The sequence below is a fragment of the Pinus tabuliformis genome, chromosome 5_2 (genome assembly GCF_031772625.1).
Source record: "Pinus tabuliformis cultivar Carrire ecotype Pingquan chromosome 5_2, CPIR1, whole genome shotgun sequence".
Taxonomy (NCBI): Eukaryota; Viridiplantae; Streptophyta; class Pinopsida; order Pinales; family Pinaceae; genus Pinus; species Pinus tabuliformis.
Genome location: NC_142306.1, coordinates 248506061 through 248524327, shown reverse-complemented (window position 1 = coordinate 248524327; position 18267 = coordinate 248506061). Strand labels below are relative to the sequence as shown.

At 36.0% G+C, this 18267-nt stretch overlaps 1 protein-coding gene across 1 annotated transcript in view; it reads left to right on the top strand.

Moving 5' to 3' along the window:
• LOC149158472 (carbon catabolite repressor protein 4 homolog 1-like) overlaps window positions 1-1775 on the top strand; it is a 135160-nt gene extending 133385 nt beyond the window's left edge. The window contains exon 2 of the mRNA XM_089433998.1: window positions 1575-1775. Within this exon, the coding sequence (XP_089290124.1) occupies window positions 1575-1775 (201 nt within the window). The remainder of the gene's footprint in view (window positions 1-1574) is intronic.
• The last annotated feature ends 16492 nt before the right edge of the window (window positions 1776-18267 follow it).

Genomic DNA, 18267 nt, shown 5'->3' with positions numbered 1-18267 from the left:
AGGGCTCAAAGGCACTTTTTAGGATGGCCAAGGGTGGACAAGATGGGTGTATGCAGATCATGGAGGTATCATAAGCAATAATGAAGTAGAGCTAATGGCAGTTTATCAAGGATTAAGAATAACGATAAGAAATGGATACAACAACCTGGAAATCGAGGGCAACTCCAAACTGGTGATAGATATGCTTAGGAAACTCAATAATGGCAAGGCTTTTGAAAAGGTGGAGAAAAGATGGAGGGCGGCTAGCCTAATCCAGGATCTAGAAACCCTCATAAAGAGAATTGATTATAAGATCATAAAACATGTTAGAAGGGATGGTAACAAAACTGCAGATTTCCTAGCTAATTGGGGAAGTAATGAACAAGGTGGCAAGATGGATAGTATATGGTTGACACATCTTGAGGAGCCCAGAATGGAGCCCCTCAAAACAATCATTACCCAATATTACCATGAGGAAACGACCTCAAGTTAGCAGATATAGGTGGCCCCCAATCGGGGTGAGGGAAGTGGAGAGTATGACCAGAATGACAATGCAGGGGAGAGGTTAGCCAAGCCAGCCACCAAATACCCTCATAATAATTCAAAGGGACGCAGTGGCATCTTGCATGCCTGGAGGAATTCCGAGGCATCGAGGTGACAGGAGAGTGGGGGAAGAGGAAGGAGGAAACGGCGGCAGAAGTGGGATGGGATGCAGGACAGGTGGGAAAGGGTTAATGAGGGTGGCTAAGGGGGGAAGAGAGATTAGTGTGCAGTGAAGGAAGGTGGAGAACAGAGCTGAGCAGGAGTCGGATTCTTTAGCGGTCGAGTGAAAGTCCGGGTATGTTTTCTTAGTATCAATTCCTGCATCTCTTTCGACCATTCATAGTATGTTGGAGGAGGGGTGAGCTAGGAATTGCTGAGGGAAGGAGGCATCTGAGCAGGTCCACAATTTACCTTGTAACGCATAGTAAGGTGGTAGAGGGGGTCAAGATGGGAAATGCAGAGGAAGAGGTGGTTCCGAATGGGGCAGAGGTTTGTATGGTAAGGAAGCGCGAGGACCAGAACAATGGCTTGCTGGGGTATTGTAGGAGCAGGGCAAAGGGGCAGCCTAAGGAAGTTAAGCATGCAATCTGGGTGGGGGATAGGACAACTAAGAGCCCACCCATGTCTAGCCCAAGGGGAGAGAGACTAGGGAGTATCCAGACCAATGGGAGAAACCGGAGTAGGGAGGGCAAGCCCAACGACAAGGATATGCAAGTGTTGGGGATAAGTGTAATTTCTGATAAACTAACTTTTGATGTTGATCATTGTAAACAGGCGACTGTAGAGGGAAATATGGCTCACCTGGGTAAAGGAAGGGGTTGTCAAGGAAGAGGGTGGCAAATCTAGCCAAGCAGAAATAACCCGACGACCTCCACACTAGTATATAAGTGGCGTAGCAAGAAAACCATGAGGATGACAACGCAAGAGGCCGCACGAATAGAGATGGAGGAATGGGGAGATATCATCCCTGACCCAAGGCACATTAGAGGATGGATGACACTCTACAAGCAAGCCTTGCAAGTGTACTGGGTGTTGAAGCGCTTACTTGCTAGGGTGCTGGAGCAAGTGGCAGGCAAAATGGCAGAAATCGCCCAAGGTATGCCAAATATCAAGAAAGATATGAAAAACCTGCAATCATCATGATTATGCAGGACAACAAGCTGGATGAAATCCAACAACAACTGAAGAAGCTATCTTCAGTACCGGGGGAATCGGTGGCAGCACCTGAAAATGTGGAAGACCGAAAGGATTAATTCATGTAGTTTATAGTCTGCTTATTTTTAAGAATAGCATTTTCTTTTCAATAGTAAATTATGTTAGGTTAGAACATGATTAGTGAGTTTTGTTGCGAGGTTTACTTAGCATGGATTGAAAGACTTATTAATTTTTTCTACTGGATGGCCTATAATAATTTCAGGTGGCCAACATACTTGGTTTCCCATATGGGCAAGTTAAGGCCACCAAAATGTTGTATATGGATCAACTTGATTTTATATAAATAGAAAAAGAAAGGCACCACCGCAGCGTACAAAAAAAAAATGCTCAAAAACAAAATCTAATAAAAAAAAGAAAATGAAGAAGAGGATAGAAACCAAGATGAGAGAAGAAGATTTTCAACAATAAAGTGAAATAAGAGAGTTGTAGGAAAACTAGTCTTCATATTCTAAACTAATCTTGGAATTACTTAAACACAAACATTTTGGTGTTTCTAAATATCTAATAAATTTTATAATTAACATAAAAATACACTAATTTCAAATCATTTTTAGCATTTCCATATAAACTAAAACTTAATCATTTTTAATATCTAATAAATTTTATGTAACACCCTAGGCTCCTTGAAAGAATTAATGTGGTTATTAAATTCAGTTTTATGATTTACTGCATTTATTTTCTGTTATGTTATGACCAAGGTTGGAAAACCAGATAACAAGTTGTTACATAATTATGATTGATTAGGAATTGAGACATGATTAATTAAAACAAACTACTTTCTAGAATTACAAGAAACAGTGATACCCCTCCACTGGAAAGGGAAATATAGAGGGAAAGGATGAAGGATTTGGGGACTATCCTAGAGTTGGACAAATAGTGACCAGTGGGAAGTTGCTCATGAACAGTCAAATTAATTATAGGACTTGAGGCTGGACAATGGAGTCTTGAGGCCCAAGCCATTGATTGTAGAACTTGGAAATATTCCAGTGAAAATAGTGAAAGTGCTCGGGGGAGAGCATGGACGTAATCACCAGGCTCGTGGCTGGGAGGAGAGAATTTCCAGATATCTGTTGATGTTCCAGTCTTAAATTAAGCAAATAAGTAATGTAGCCTCTTTTATTTAAGTAAGGATGATGATATAATAATAGAATAAATGTTTGCTTGCAGTATCATGATAGCTCATTACATAGCATGAAAATTATCCTTAAACTCGTAATAAAATGTGCTAAAATAGAGAATTCCATTATTAGACAAATAAATAAACCTGATGCTCAACACAGGAATTGAAATGAGTTCACAGTACATAAACAAGTATAAATGTTTAATGAAATCGTAAGGCTAGTATTCTATGGAGTCCAAAGGATCAATCGGCTCCTACAGTTTCGTTTATATAGTACAAATGTAGACAAAAATGAGTCAAAAAACACTCCCGTTACTTCTGGTAGGATATACTCAAACAGAGTAACTCTTTCATTCATATAGGATTGTTTAAGCTCTCAATCTTCAAGAAAACGACAATTCCCCCCACTCAGGGTATCACAAAATAACTTGAAGTATAAGCATTGATGAAAATAAGAAACAAAAGAATTAATTAAAACCACGCAGATATCAACATATTTTCCAACCAATAATGTGGAATAGTAATAATAATATGGAATGGAATGGCCATATATATATATATATATATATATATATATATATATATGTCGTATCATTAAAATCAAGTTCTGCAACCGAAAAAATTACTGCACCAGAGTGCAAGCTCTATGGCATTCAACTAGTAAAGATGGAAACCAAAAAGGGAATAAAACCTCGATTACTTATAAACAACCCTTGACCTCTTAATACATTAAACATTAACGGTCCAAAGGAATTCTATACCATAAATTACCAAAACAAGAGACCGAACAGTCTTTCAAGCCAGAAAGTAAAACAACCAAAATCAACTTTACAAATAACTGACATGACATTAATCTATTTACACAGTGTGTTCAGAAAGAGCTAAAGGCCAGGAAGGCTTCAGCCCAAAAACCTCTGCCAAGTGATTTATCATAGGAATTAAAACCTTAAGAAGCAAACTGGGTAGATTACGGTGAATATTTCCAACCTGTGCAAAGCAGTGCATTATATTAGTCCTCAAGATCTGGGAGGGTGCCAAATCGACTCCATAGGAACCTAGGTAAGGGCGGCACGTCACATCCATCAACCCAAAACACTGTTATATAAAATATGTATCACATAAACATAAAGAAACAATGAAAAATAGAACAGCCGCCAGAAAATCTTACCTGACCATTGAGGGTTCCATCCATATGCAATCCGCCTATTCAATAAGAGAAAGACAACCTTAATCACCTGCGCAGGTAACTAAACCAACAATGAAAACTAGGAATTTCCTCCATCGAGGAGAGCTCACCTCCCTGGGCTTGGCCTCGATTTTCCCTAACCATTGATGAAACAAAGCAGTATGGTGATTCCCCCAGACTTGGAGATTTGTCTGTCAAACCATTACAATACCAGAGTGAGAAAACTCACAGTGAAAACCATGATTTAGATATAAAACTCTATAAAATGATTGTGCACCCTTACCTCGCCGAGAAGGACATCGAGATGAGACCGTGGCACTCAACCAACAACTTGCAAAACTGATGAAGGATTGGGCAGGTGAACCTGTTATAGAGTGGTTGAACCATAAAAACCCTTCGAGTGGAAATGTCTCTCCAGCTGGTCGAAGGCAGGAGTAGTGTAGTTGGACCCAACACAAAACCGCTCCGTCGTTGGATTATCCCCATGCAGATCGATGGAGATGAGCAAGAACATGTGTCGAATCGAAGTCTCGACGATGAAAAAAGGAATGCTAGAGGATAGCCATCAATCGCGCCATGTGGAGGAATGTACCCCACACATTTACACCATATAAGTGTAATGGGTTCCAAGACTCGAGTGAGGCCATCTGCCTCTTTAGTGTGGGATAGAGGCCTTTTCATAAACTATGTAAATTTTATTATCACATAACATAATTCAAATCAAATGAACGTGTTGCCTGGTAAACATAGTATTGTTTAATGTAATAAATGGTAAGTAGGTTGGTACATTAATTTTTTATTTACTATGTCTTTTATAATGTTTAATTTGTTACAAGTGGTATCAGAGCTCATGTTCATACACTGAGATTCTTTGGGATAAGATAAATATATGTATATACATGCAATGACTGTGATTTCTTAAATCTAACTAAATAAAATACATATGTGAACACAGAAACGATCTCTATACAAGGAGAAAAATGCAAAGAAGTTCAAGACCACCCAATACTCCATAACCAACTTATGTGAATGCTAATCCTAACATTTGGATATAACTAGGCGATGAGACTCGTCAAGCTAATGCAGTTTTACTAAAAACAATTCAGCAGTTACATGACGATATGACAAATTTAAGAACGGACAATGAACGATTACACTTGGAACAGGAGAGGATTCTCAGAAGTCTCTATAATCGAAAGAAAAAAAGACATCTAGACCCCAGTGATGAAGACAAAGAAAAGACCCCAACAGACCAACATGGTGAGGAAAATGTTGAATCAGCCGACATAGAGAGGACGAAGAAGGATACTAAGATAATGTATCTGACTAGTGGAAAACTAAAAGACAAAATTCGGAAGTACAAGGAGAATTTAAAAGGATTAAACCATCATTCTTCAAAGGGTAATCTAAAGAAGCAGTGAAAGCTTGGTTAATTGATATGGGTAAATATTTTCATATTTACGAATACATAGATAAGTTCAAGGTGTGTTTGGCAGTCTATCAATTAAGAGGTAAGGGAACCCTATGGTGGAAAGAAATCAAAATAGTAAGAAATATTGACGAGGAACAGGTGACATGGAACGAATTCCAAAAACATTTTAAAGATAAGTATCTCATTGAGCATTATTATGATGAGAAAGCAAAGGAATTTCATGAATTAAGAGTGGGGGTCATAACTATGGATGAGTATGTGGCTTGATTCACCTCCCTATTGCACTATGTGCCTTATATGAAGGAAGAGAAACCCAATATTCTATGTTTCATTAGTAGCTTACCCAATTTCATGAAGGAAAAACTTCAATTCGACTACCCCAAAACAATGGACAATGCAGTACGAAAAGCGCACATATGTTCCCAGCAAATGAAACAAAAAAATGAAGGATCTAAAGGAGGGATGAATAACAAGGGAAGGAGTCTGATTCCATGTAAACATCCAAAATTTTCTAATAACAAAAATTTATAGCAAAAGTCCCTCAATAAATTCTTGGAAAGAAAGCAACCCAAGGCTGTCTATTTTGAAAATAGGCAGTCAAAAGGGGTTAATAAATTCAGTAATAATCAACAGTCAAAACCGTCGCTACAATGTTGGGGATGCGTAGAACCCCATTACTATAAGAATTATCTACATAAGGCAAGGACAGAACAAATTGCAAACATGCAGGAGGCATCCATTGTCAAAGAAGTGGCGAGGAACATACCTAGAATTAATGCTGCCTTGGATGATCATCAAGTGGAGTATCATCCCACCATGATTGAATGTGAAGGTATGATTGCTAAGAAAATTGTTTCAATTTTATTTGATCCCGATGCTAGCTTAAGTTATGTTAATCCTAAAGTGGTAGAAAAGTGTTAACTATAGACAAGTAAATTTCCAAAACCTTGGCAACTTCAACTAGCCACTGGGGAAAAAAGAAAGGTTGTTGCCAAAACAGGACAATGTCCCATGGTCATTTCATGACAACCCATTCATGTGAACCTCAACATTCTTCCTTTGGGTTCATATGAGGTTTTAATCAAAATGGATTGGTTGGGAAAATGGTGGTCCTTGGTTGATTGCAAGTATAAAACTATCTGTTTTATTTTCGAATCAGGACAAAGGAGGGAACCACAAGGAATCAAGAGTAATACCAAACTTTGCCCTACTACTGCTAGTCAGCTAGGAAAGTGTATTAGGAAGGGTTGTCAAATATATGTTGTTCAGGTGGGATTTACTAACTCCAAGAATAAAATGACCTCCTTGGAAAATATTCTTCCTATTCATAAATTTGCTAACGTATTTCCTGAATCTATTTCTGGTTTACCACCCAAGCAGGATATTGACTTCACCATTGAACTAATTCCAAGTGCAGCCCCGATATCCAAGGCTCCTTATTGCATTAGCATACTTGAATTGACAGAACTCAAAATGTAGCTTCAGGAACTTCTGGATAAAAAGTACATCCGCCCCAATGTGTCCCCTTGGGGAGCTCCTGTACTATTTGTATGGAAGAAATATGGAACATTGAGATTGTGCATCGATTATCATCAGTTAAATAAGCTGACCATCAAGAATAAGTATCCCTTGCCACATATTGATGATTTATTCGATCAAGTGCAGGGAGCCAAGGTCTTCTCAAAAATTGATTTAAGATCTGGTTACCACCCGATAAGGATAAAGGAGGAGGACATCTATAAAACCACATTTCGAACTCGTTATTGTCATTACGAGTTTGTAGTATTGCCATTTGGCCTCACAAATGCCCCAGCTACCTTTATGAGTTTGATGCACAATATTTTCCAGCCTTATCTAGATAAGTTTGTCTTAATTTTTATTGATGACATTTTGATATATTCTAAAAATCAAGCAGAACGAAAAGAACATTTAAGAATTGTGTTGTAAACTTTATGGGAGAACCAGTTATATGCTAAATTTAGCAAATGTGACTTTTTCAAAGATCAGATCCAATACTTGGGTCATGTTATACCAGCAAAAGGGATAGTGGTAGACCTAGAGAAGATCAAAACCATTATGGAATGGACCGCTCCTAAGAATGTCACTAATATTAGATCCTTCCTGGGTTTAGCTAGGTACTACTGTCAGTTCATTGAAGGGTTTTCAAAAATTGCTTTACCAATGACTTCCTTATCGAAAAAGGGACACACCTTTCAATGGACAGTCGAATGCCAAAAAAGCTTTGAAATAATTAAAACACCTACTTACCATTGCACCCATGCTAAAAGTAGCAAATCTAGAAAATTCCTTTGTGTTTTGCACAGATGCAAGTAAATAAGGTGTTGGAAAAGTGTTGACATAAGAAGGTAAAGGTATTGCTTACGAATCACAGAAATTGAAGGAGTATGAGCAGTGATACTCCGCTTATGACCTTGAATTAATAGCGGTAGTGCAGGCACTTAAAATGTGGCAACACTATCTGTTGGGGAAGAAATTTTTGTTGTTAATAGATCATAGTAGCCTTACCAATTTCTTCAACCAGTCTGGCCTAAATGCTCAACAGGATAGATGGAAAACATTTTTAAGTGAGTTCAATTTTGACATGAAGCATCTAAAAGGGAAGGAAAATCGGGTGGCTAATGCATTGAGTAGGAAGGTACATTGCATTTATGAGGTTCACATCAGTCAACCACACTCAAACATTCCAGAAATTATAAATGAGGCATCGATCAAGGATCCAGAATATAGTTTTCTTTGGCAGTAAACAAAAGAAGCTCTGCTAAAAGGGGACAAATCAGATTTCGACATCAGTCTTGATGACATCCTCACCTTCAAAAATAGAATTATATTCCTAAACAAAGTGTTGTTAAACAATTAATAATGGATGAGTTTCATTGAAAACCTTGTGCAGGCCACCTAGGTTACCAGAAATTAGTATCAACCATCAAGGAAGGGTATTTTTGGCCCGGATTAAGGAAGGGTGTCATGGAGTATTTGTCCAGATGTTTGGAGTGTCATTTGGTGAAGGCAAAACGTCAACATCCTTCTAGTTTGTTGCAACCACTGCCCATTCCAGAATGGAAATGGGAGACCATATCATTAGACTTCATCACAGGTTTACCCCACACTAGGAAACAACATGACTCAATTATAGTTGTAGTAGACAAATTAAGCAAAACCGCACACTTCATACTTGTGAAATCTATATACAAAACTGTGGAAATAACGAACATATTTATGAAGGAAATCTTTCGACTACATGGTATACCCAAGGTGGTAATTTTAGACAGGGATGTGAAATTCACATCCACATTCTGGAAAGCCCTCTTTTAAGGATTGGGTACCCAGATCCAATTTAGTACAGCTTATCACCCCAAATGGATGGACAAACTAAACAAGTGAATCAGGTGTTGGAAGACATGCTATGCATGTTTCTAATGCGACAGCCACATAAGTGGGAGGATTACCTCCACCTCGTGGAATTTGCATACAATAATGGACATCACAAATCATTGGGTATGAGCCCCTTTGAGGTTTTATATGGAAGAAAGTGCAGAGTACCCGTGGACTGGAATAACCCCATTAATAAGCTAGCATTGGGTCCCAACATGCTAACAGAGATGGAGGAAGTCGTTAAGAAAGTTCGATAGAATCTAAGGGCTGTCCAACGTAGGAAAAAAATGTATGCAGATAAAAAGAGGACGCACAGAGAATTTCAGCTGGGAGATCATGTTTATCTAAGGGTAAAGCCCCGAAAATGTTCCTTATAGTGGAGGGGTTGTGCTAATTTAGCACCCTGATACTTTGGACCTTTTCAAGTCTTGGAACGAATTGGACCAGTAGCCTATAAAATTGCGTTACCAAGCCACATTCGGGTCCACAACATTTTTCATGTTCCATTGTTAAAGAAATATGTGTACAACCCAAAACATATAATACACTGGGAAAATATTCAGGTAAGAAGTTGAGGGATTATATACATTTTTATCAAGGGTTTTGAGGGAGATATGATTGTGAATATTGTATGTGTAGGTCAAATCGAAAGGAGATTTCCTCGTAGAACCTCTTCGTATTCTCGATTGGAGAGAAACCACCTTGCGAAGTCGAGTCATCACCCAGGTTAAAGTGCAATGGAAGCACTTTCGCCCGAATGAGGCAACCCGGGAAGAGGAAGAATTTATGTGGGAAGAATTCTTGCTTAAATTAGAAAGAACACCAGGGACATTGTTCCTCACATGGCGAGGGAGATGTAACACCCTAGGCTCTTCAAAAGAATTACTGTGGTTATTAAATTTAGTTTTATGATTTACTGAATTTATTTTTTGTTATGTTATGACCAAGGATGGAAAGCCAAATAACAAGTTGTTACCTAATTATGATTGATTAGGATTTGATACATGATTAATTAAAACAAACTGTTTGCTCCAATTACAAGAAACAGCTATACCCCTATGTTGGAAAGGGAAATATAGAGGGAAAAGATGAAGGATTTGGGGACTATCCTAGAGCTGGAAAAATAGTGACCAACGGGAAGTTGCTCATGAACAGTAAAATTAAGTGTAGGACTTGAGGTTTGATAGTGGATTCTTGAGGCCTAAGGCATTGACTGTAGTTGGAAATATTCCAGCGAAAAATAGTGAAAGTGCTCGAGGAAGAGCCTGGACGTAATCGCTAGGATCGTGGCTGGGAGGAGAGACTTTCAAGATATTTGTTGATGTTCCACTAATAAATTAATCATATAAGTAATGTAGCCTCTTTTATTTAAGCGAGGATGATGATAGAATAATAGAATAAATGTCTTCTTAAAGTATCATGATAGCTCATTACATAGCATGCGCTCAAATAAAGAATTCCATTATTAGGAAAATAAATAAATTTGATGATCAATGCAGTAATCAAAAGGAGTTCAGAGTACAAAAACAAGTATAAATATTCAATGAAGCCATAAGACTAGTAATCTATGGAGTCCAAAGGATCAATCAGCTCCTACAGTTCCGTTTATATAGTACAAATGTAGACAAAAACGAGTCGAAAAACACTCTCATTAGTTCAGGTGGGATATAATGAAACAGAGTAACTCTTTCTATCATATATGATTGTTTAAACTCTCGGTATTTACGAAAACGACAATTCCATCCACTTAGGGTATCACGAAATAACTCGAACTATAAGCATTGATGCAAATAAGCAACAGAAGCACTAACTGAAACCAAGTAGATATCAACATATTTTCCAATCAATAACATGGAACACTAACAATGATATGGAATGGTGAAGCCTACCGAAAGGCTATATATATATATATATATATATATATATATATATATATATATATATATATATATATAACGTATCATTAAAAACAAGTTGTGCAACCGAAAACGTTATTGCAGTAGAGTGCAAGCTCTATGGCATTCAACCAGCAAAGATGGAAACCAAAAAGGGAATAAAACCTCGATTGCTTATAAAGAACCCTCGACCTCTGAATACATTAAAATTAACTTTCCAAAGGAATTTTATACCATAAATTACTAAAACAAGAGACCAAACAGTCTTTTAAGCCAGAAAGGAAAACAACTAAAATCAAATTTATGAATAACCGACTTGACATTAATTTGCTTACACAGCCTGTCCACAAAGAGCTAATGGCTAGGAAGGCTCCGGCCCAAAAACCTTTGTCAAACGATTTATCGTAGGCATTAAAACCTTAACAAGCAAACTGGGTAGATTACGATGAATAATTCCAACGTGTGTGAAGCAGTGCGTTATATTAGTCTCAGGATCTGGGAGGGCACCAAATGAACTTCGTAGGAACAGAGGTAAGGGCGGCACGTTACCTGCATCAACCCAAAACACTGTTATCTAAGATATGTATCACATAAACGTAAAGAAACAGTGAAAAATAGAGAAGCCACCGGAAAATCTTACCTGAACCTTGAGGGTTCCATCCAGATGCAATCTGCCTATTCAACAAGAGAAAGACAACCTTAATGACGTGTAACTTAAACAGAAGAATGAAAACTGGGAATTGCCTGCGTGGAGGAAGGGCTCACCTCCTTGGGCTCGGCCTCGATTTTACCTAACCATTGATGAAACAGAGCAGTGTGGCGATGCCCCAGGACTTGGAGATTCATCTATCAAACCATTACCACACCCTAGGGAGTAAAACTAGCAGTTGAAACCATGATCTAGAAATCATAAAACTAACTAATTTGAAATCATTTTTAACATTTCGAGATGAACCTAAAAATTAATCATTATGATTAACATCTAACAAATTTTAGAATCAATATAAAATTATATTAATTTCAAATCAATTTTAACATTTCCATATGAACCTAAAACTTATCATTTTTAGCATTTCTATAAGAACCTGAAATTTAAACCAAAATAAATTTATATACATAAACTAATTTCTAACGAAGATGATGAAATCCCCCTCTCAATTCGCAAAATTTTCAAAGCGGGGTTTTGCTGAAATGGCAGAGAGATATTATGTACTATATAGAAATTAACGAGAATACCTAGCGAGAAGAGGAGTTGAAATTCACTGAGTTAAAAATAAATAACAAACAGTAAAAAAAATTAAAATAATTAAATGAAAAGGGAGAAAATTATAAAATTGAAAATTTATTTATAAAAATTAAAAAAAAAAAAAAAACTTAAAAATAAATTGAACGGAAAAAATTATAAAATGGAAAAAAATAAAAATAATAATTGACAAAAAAAACTTAAGTTACTATTAATTGTCAAATCTAAATTTATAAAATATTTTTCATCCAATTTAAAATCTAGCAAAAAGAAACACCTTCACCACCTTCCAAAAGTAATAAAATATTTTTCATTTATTATAAATTAAATACCAAATCATCAATATTTTTCATTTATTATAAATTTACCAAATTATAAATTAAATATACCAAATCATTAATGGTATATAATTTAATTTTCATATCCAAAAATCATTATAGTTTTATTCTATAATAATTTTTATTTATTCTAGAGACAGATGCAATTTCCATCAATTTTCTAGTGAAATTCACTGATATGGTGAGGGCATGAAGGACAACACTTGCATATCCATCTTAGCGGTGAAATGGTGGTTAGTTCCTTTAATTTATTAATAAAAGAAGATTGGAACTATGAGTAAAGAGGTTTCTAAAATGATTGAAATGAAAATTGATAATTGAGATTAGATATAAATATTATAGGCTTGATGTGCATGGATGAAATAAATATGAAGAAGCAGATATTTATAGTTATATAAATAAAATTGATAATTTAAATTAGATATAAATAGCTGAATTTTTTCTTTATAAAAATAGTTGAATGAAAAAAGAAAATTATAAAAAATAAACAACATGCAGTGAAAAAAATATAATGCATTTAGATGCTCTGTCACGGAGTCTCCATCTTTCATCCTCAGGTTATATATCTTTTTCTGCATGAGCATTTTATTCACTAGAGACTTAGATTGGTACAAAGTCCCTTAATTGTCTGACAAAGCCTTTGCTATAGCTTCCCCTGATACATTCAGTAATACTGAATCTGAGACACACAATCGTATTGTGTTCTTTGCCTTCCAATCCAACTTCTTCCATTCTTCATAGGACACTCCTGTTGGTTTAGTACCCGGATCTACCGCGATCCACTGATCTTTATCCACCAACAGATCCTCCATCTTGAGTTTCCACAACTCAAAACTCTGACCATCAAATTTCTCGATCTCTATCTTTCCACTGCTCACCATATTCTTTCACCACTAGAATCGATCTCGCAGATCTCCCACTAACAGGATCTACCACAGGCCCAAGCGAAACCCCTCAGCAACAAAGGCGTCCCCTTGAAGCCAAATCTGCTCTGATACCAAATGTAGGTTTTAATCCCATACATAAATTACCTGCATACGAATTCTAAAACATAGAAAATAAATAATGCGAGAGCAGAACACATAAAACACATATACAAAGAGATTTTCCGTTGGATTCCAAAACCGGGACTACCATCTTAATTTTTCATTATGTTCCTTTCAATTTTATAATACATATTTATACATGTCAAAGCATCCAATACCATGAACCAAAAACCATCGCGTCTAATACCATGGACCAAAAACCATCGCGTCCAGAAAACATGTGCAAAAATCATGCACAAAACCATAAGTGGGTCCGCCCAACCTAAGATAAGGTCAAAAACCAAAATTTTCCGAGGCGCTACCCCGAACCCCATAAATTGGGGTTATGGGTGCCCCTCAAACCCCCTGTTAACTACGTGGAAAGAATATAACACAACCCAACACTAGTCCATAATATAAGTTATGTTTCCCTCCTTTGCATGCACTATTATGGTTGATCAGGGATTTTTTGGATTAAATACCCATGGGAAAACTATTCTTAATATAAATTTTTGGGATCAAGGCCGAAGATCCATGTCCTCATTACATGATATGCAATATCATCAAAGTCCACCCACAATGTAGATTACAACGTATTTTGACACACAATGTACCACACAAAGGGAGGATTTATCTTCTACCATATCTTGTCATGAACCGTCCCTCTTAGCTTCATTATTGAATTTCTCTATAACGAGAATTTTCAAATTATCTCTTTTACACAGATATGTAGGTTTAGGCACACGCCTCTATGCCATTAGGGTTTTGATCCAAAACCCATCCTAATTACAAAAAATAACTCTAATCAATGGAGAGAAGAGAATCTACCCAACACTCTCAGCTAACCCTTCTCAGACCAACAGACAAAACCAAGTGAAATTTTTCTATTATGGGTTGATCGTGAAATCTAGTTGTTGGGTTTATTTGTATTCTCTATATAGCTCCCCTAGTAATTTGATAAGTGGGATACACCACTTTCTCCAGCTAAATAATCCCCTGACATATCGAGTATCAGTATACATACGAATTAAGCCCATCTCTCTTTCCCAGTGGAGCACTCACCTACTGAAGAATTCAAAGGGATTGTTTAAACGCAAAAGATACTTCACAGGATTCCCTCATAGAAGACGGTAAAACTCGATGCCAAAAAACTAAAATAGAATAACATAATGGATATTTGTAGTCTTTACGCTGAAGAAGCTACCAATCGATCAAGTGGTTAAATGATCACGCCGATCTTAAATACGCGTAGCCTCCGTGTTGAGATTTACAATGCAAAGGAAAGATGAAGCTAAAGATACATTTGTCAATGTGAAAATCTAGATAAGCATTATCCAATTGAATTTTTTTCAGAGGTAGAATATTCCACAAAATGTAACTATTGTTGAAATCATACATTCATTAGGTTGTAGGCTTAGTGGATCACGCAAGAAAAAGGAGCAACTTTGTGGATCGAAAAGGAAAACAACAACCATAAATGTGATTTTCTTCGTCAATAAAATTTGAAAGGGGATGTCGTGCTTTCAATTTACCAATAAAAAACGCTTACTAAAGCTGACCTAACAAGGCGTGACATAGAGCTTAATGGCAAGGGGTTTTTGTAAGGCTCTTGAGCTATATCAACAACAATACCAAAAGTCGAGGGCAATTGTATAAGAAGGAAATTTTCGCAGAATGTGTGAATGTCTATTGAATAGAACAATAAGTTTGGTAACACCAGCGCCTTGGATGTCTTTTTGGAGTGTCACGACTTCATAACTATTCGAGCTAGTGTTGAGCGACACCTCTTTGAGTCAATCTGCAATTGATAGAGTAACAAGCACAGCAGAGGGAAGCAACTTTTAATTTTACTTTCATCAATTCATTGTTATATTGCAAAGCATGTTTCATGGGGCCAGAAACCTTGCCACACTCTGTAGAGTAGAATATAATTTAACTATCGACAACTTGGAAGAATTTCCACAGATCAGCTGCCAAGTGGAACAATAATGGTTATATATAGTTTTTTATTAAACATATATTCAACTGAATAATATTTGGTTGTAAAGCTTTAATTATACAAGACTTCATTACTCCTATATATATTATAACATACTATTTCAATATTTTCTGAAGCTCGAATCACCTAAACATGCTTACTAAATAATACAAGTTAAATATTGTGAGCATTTCTTTATGCGGGAACTTAACTGCTTGCATATAGACTACTTCAACAACATTTGTAAGTATGATCTTTATATTCCTTACAAAATTGCTTGCATCAATTTTCGGTATCTGAAGGCTCCATTCACCAACTATGTTTATGACTTTGTAGGCGTAAGAGACTATACAAATGGCATATATGGATTGCAAATTACTTCCAACATCTGTCTCTCATTACTTCATCTTAAAATTATCTTCATGGGATTTATTTTTTTTAATATTCTTAAAGCATCTACTTAAACCGGGTTGTGGTCTCGAGGCTACAGGGAGTAATACGATGTTTATTAATTATGCTAGATACTCTTTATGACACAGTGCTAATAGAGGATCAATCGTCCTTTGAGTTTATAATATGGAGGTGTACCTTGCTTCCAATTAAAAATTATCCTATTCCTGCTGCACCCTAGTAAAATTATGCAACCAAGCACCATCATGTCCTTCACCAACAAAGAGTTGACGAGAATTGAGTAGTGGAATTTCATCCCTATGATATAGAAGCTTGGGGAAGAAAGGAGAATTTATGTTATAAATATTTGGAACAGATCCAGGACTCTATAGGAGAGAATTCCATACAATGATCCTCCATATACCTGGTGTTTGTGCCCTTGAACTTCCTTCTTGGGGTTTGAGCTACCAGAATTCCAATTTGTCTATATGATTACTGGAATAAATACACACATGATTCATGACCCTATTTGAAGTCAGCAGTTGTTTTGATCCAACCACCTTCCTTCAGATTCATTATGGGTCTAGTATATTATAAATAAATGGATTAATACTATACTCAAGTAAGTTCATCTTAAGGATAATCTGGTAGCTTTACCATACCTTGAAACCTCTCTAATTACCATAAACATTATTTTGAATATAGGGAAATATGTGTGATTAAACTATCACAGAGGTGATAATCATTCGCACCAGGTTACTTATACATCTAAGTTATCAATCAAATGTTCCATTGAATACATTTATGTTCCTTCATTCAATTTATCAAGTTGCATGAATAGCCATTATTAAAAGTTCGTGATCTTCTAAAGATAAGATCCGCAGAGCATTTATTCTATGCTATAATCATATTGTCAATTCTCAAGTAAAAAAGAAATCTTACAACTATCTTCCAAACAATTTCAAAATCTATTCATAGTTTTATGCATTACCAACTTAAATAAAAACAACAAATAGTCTAACCAGGAATCCATTGGGTAAAATCAACATTGGGAGGTTGACACCATTTTCCACCCAACCTAGAACTGATTGCCTCTATTTCACCCTTGAGTAGAGAGATCATTGCCATGAATCAATGATCCTCCATTGATCCCCTTCTCAAGTATTAAAATACTTGTCTTTCATGATAATGTTTCCTTTTAGCGGCATCTTGCTTTTGTGGATATTTTTATCCATTTGCCTAGGCTTTTCCATAAAAGCCTGCCTTTCTCTCCCGCGGTGCTTTTATGTTTTTTCTAAGCTTAGGATCTTTCCCCGGCTAAGAAACTTAATGGATCTCCCTCCCATCAATTAAGCTTATCTAGAATTTTATTTTACATTACTTACCATGTATTTATATCAAAACTCATTTATTAATGAGCTTTTATCTTTAATTTATTTGGCAAGAGTCCCATTTTTAGGTGTCTCATTCCCAACTACACACTCCTCATTTATTTACTTAATACTAAATAATCCATTTACATACTTAATTCAATATTCTTCTTTGGCTTTTCCACTATTCTTTCTAACCCAACCCAGTCCAACCCAAGCAGTTTTACCGCAGCAGAGGGATATTACACTAAATATCTAATATATTTTAGAATTAACATATAACTATACGAATTTCAAATCATTTTTAGCATTTCCATATAAACTGAAACTTAATCATTTTTAATATATAATAAATTTTAAAATTAACATATAACTATATTAATTTCAAATCATTTTTAACATTTCCATATGAACCTAAAACTTGATCATTATGTAACATGTTCCGACCAACAGTCAAAATTATTTTTACTTTGTTGGTAAATGGGACTTTGGAAGCCCAATACATTCTAAATGAATAATTTTAGTAATAATATTGTTTCATTTTATTTATCATATTATCAAATTTCTGAAATTCAATAAGGGAGAGTGGAAATGGATTCCAACCTCCATGCAGTTAGGGACAGTTGAAACAATTATGCCTTTCTTCCAGGCAATAAAAAGATATCTGAGTGGAAGAAAGGGGGTCCAATTTGGAAGAAAAGAAAAGGTAACGGAAGGAATTTCCAGAGTTGGTCTCGACCAAGTGAATCACCTTGTTATGGAAAGAAATAAGAGGCTGGAAGACTGGACTGTAGTCTTGACGTCTATACTATGATTTCGAAATTAATAAGAAATGTTGTCTGTTGCATTGGAGCGAAAGATTGGGGGTAGAAGAGGACATTATTTAACTTCTTATGGTTGGGAGGAGAAGGTCTCTTCCTGTTGAATTCAAATAAATTTCAAAGAATAGATAACTAATTTTGATCGGTCTTTAACATGTACTTTTTCATGGATGAGTACCCACTAAGGTTAAGATGAAAATTGTATCAATATATTCTATAAATTCATGTTTTCCAATATGTCGAAAGTGGTTTGATTAACACTTATGGTTTCTATTTATTTTTTGTTGTTGCAGATTGATGGGGAATTGGTAATATTTTAGTGTTAGAATAAACACGATA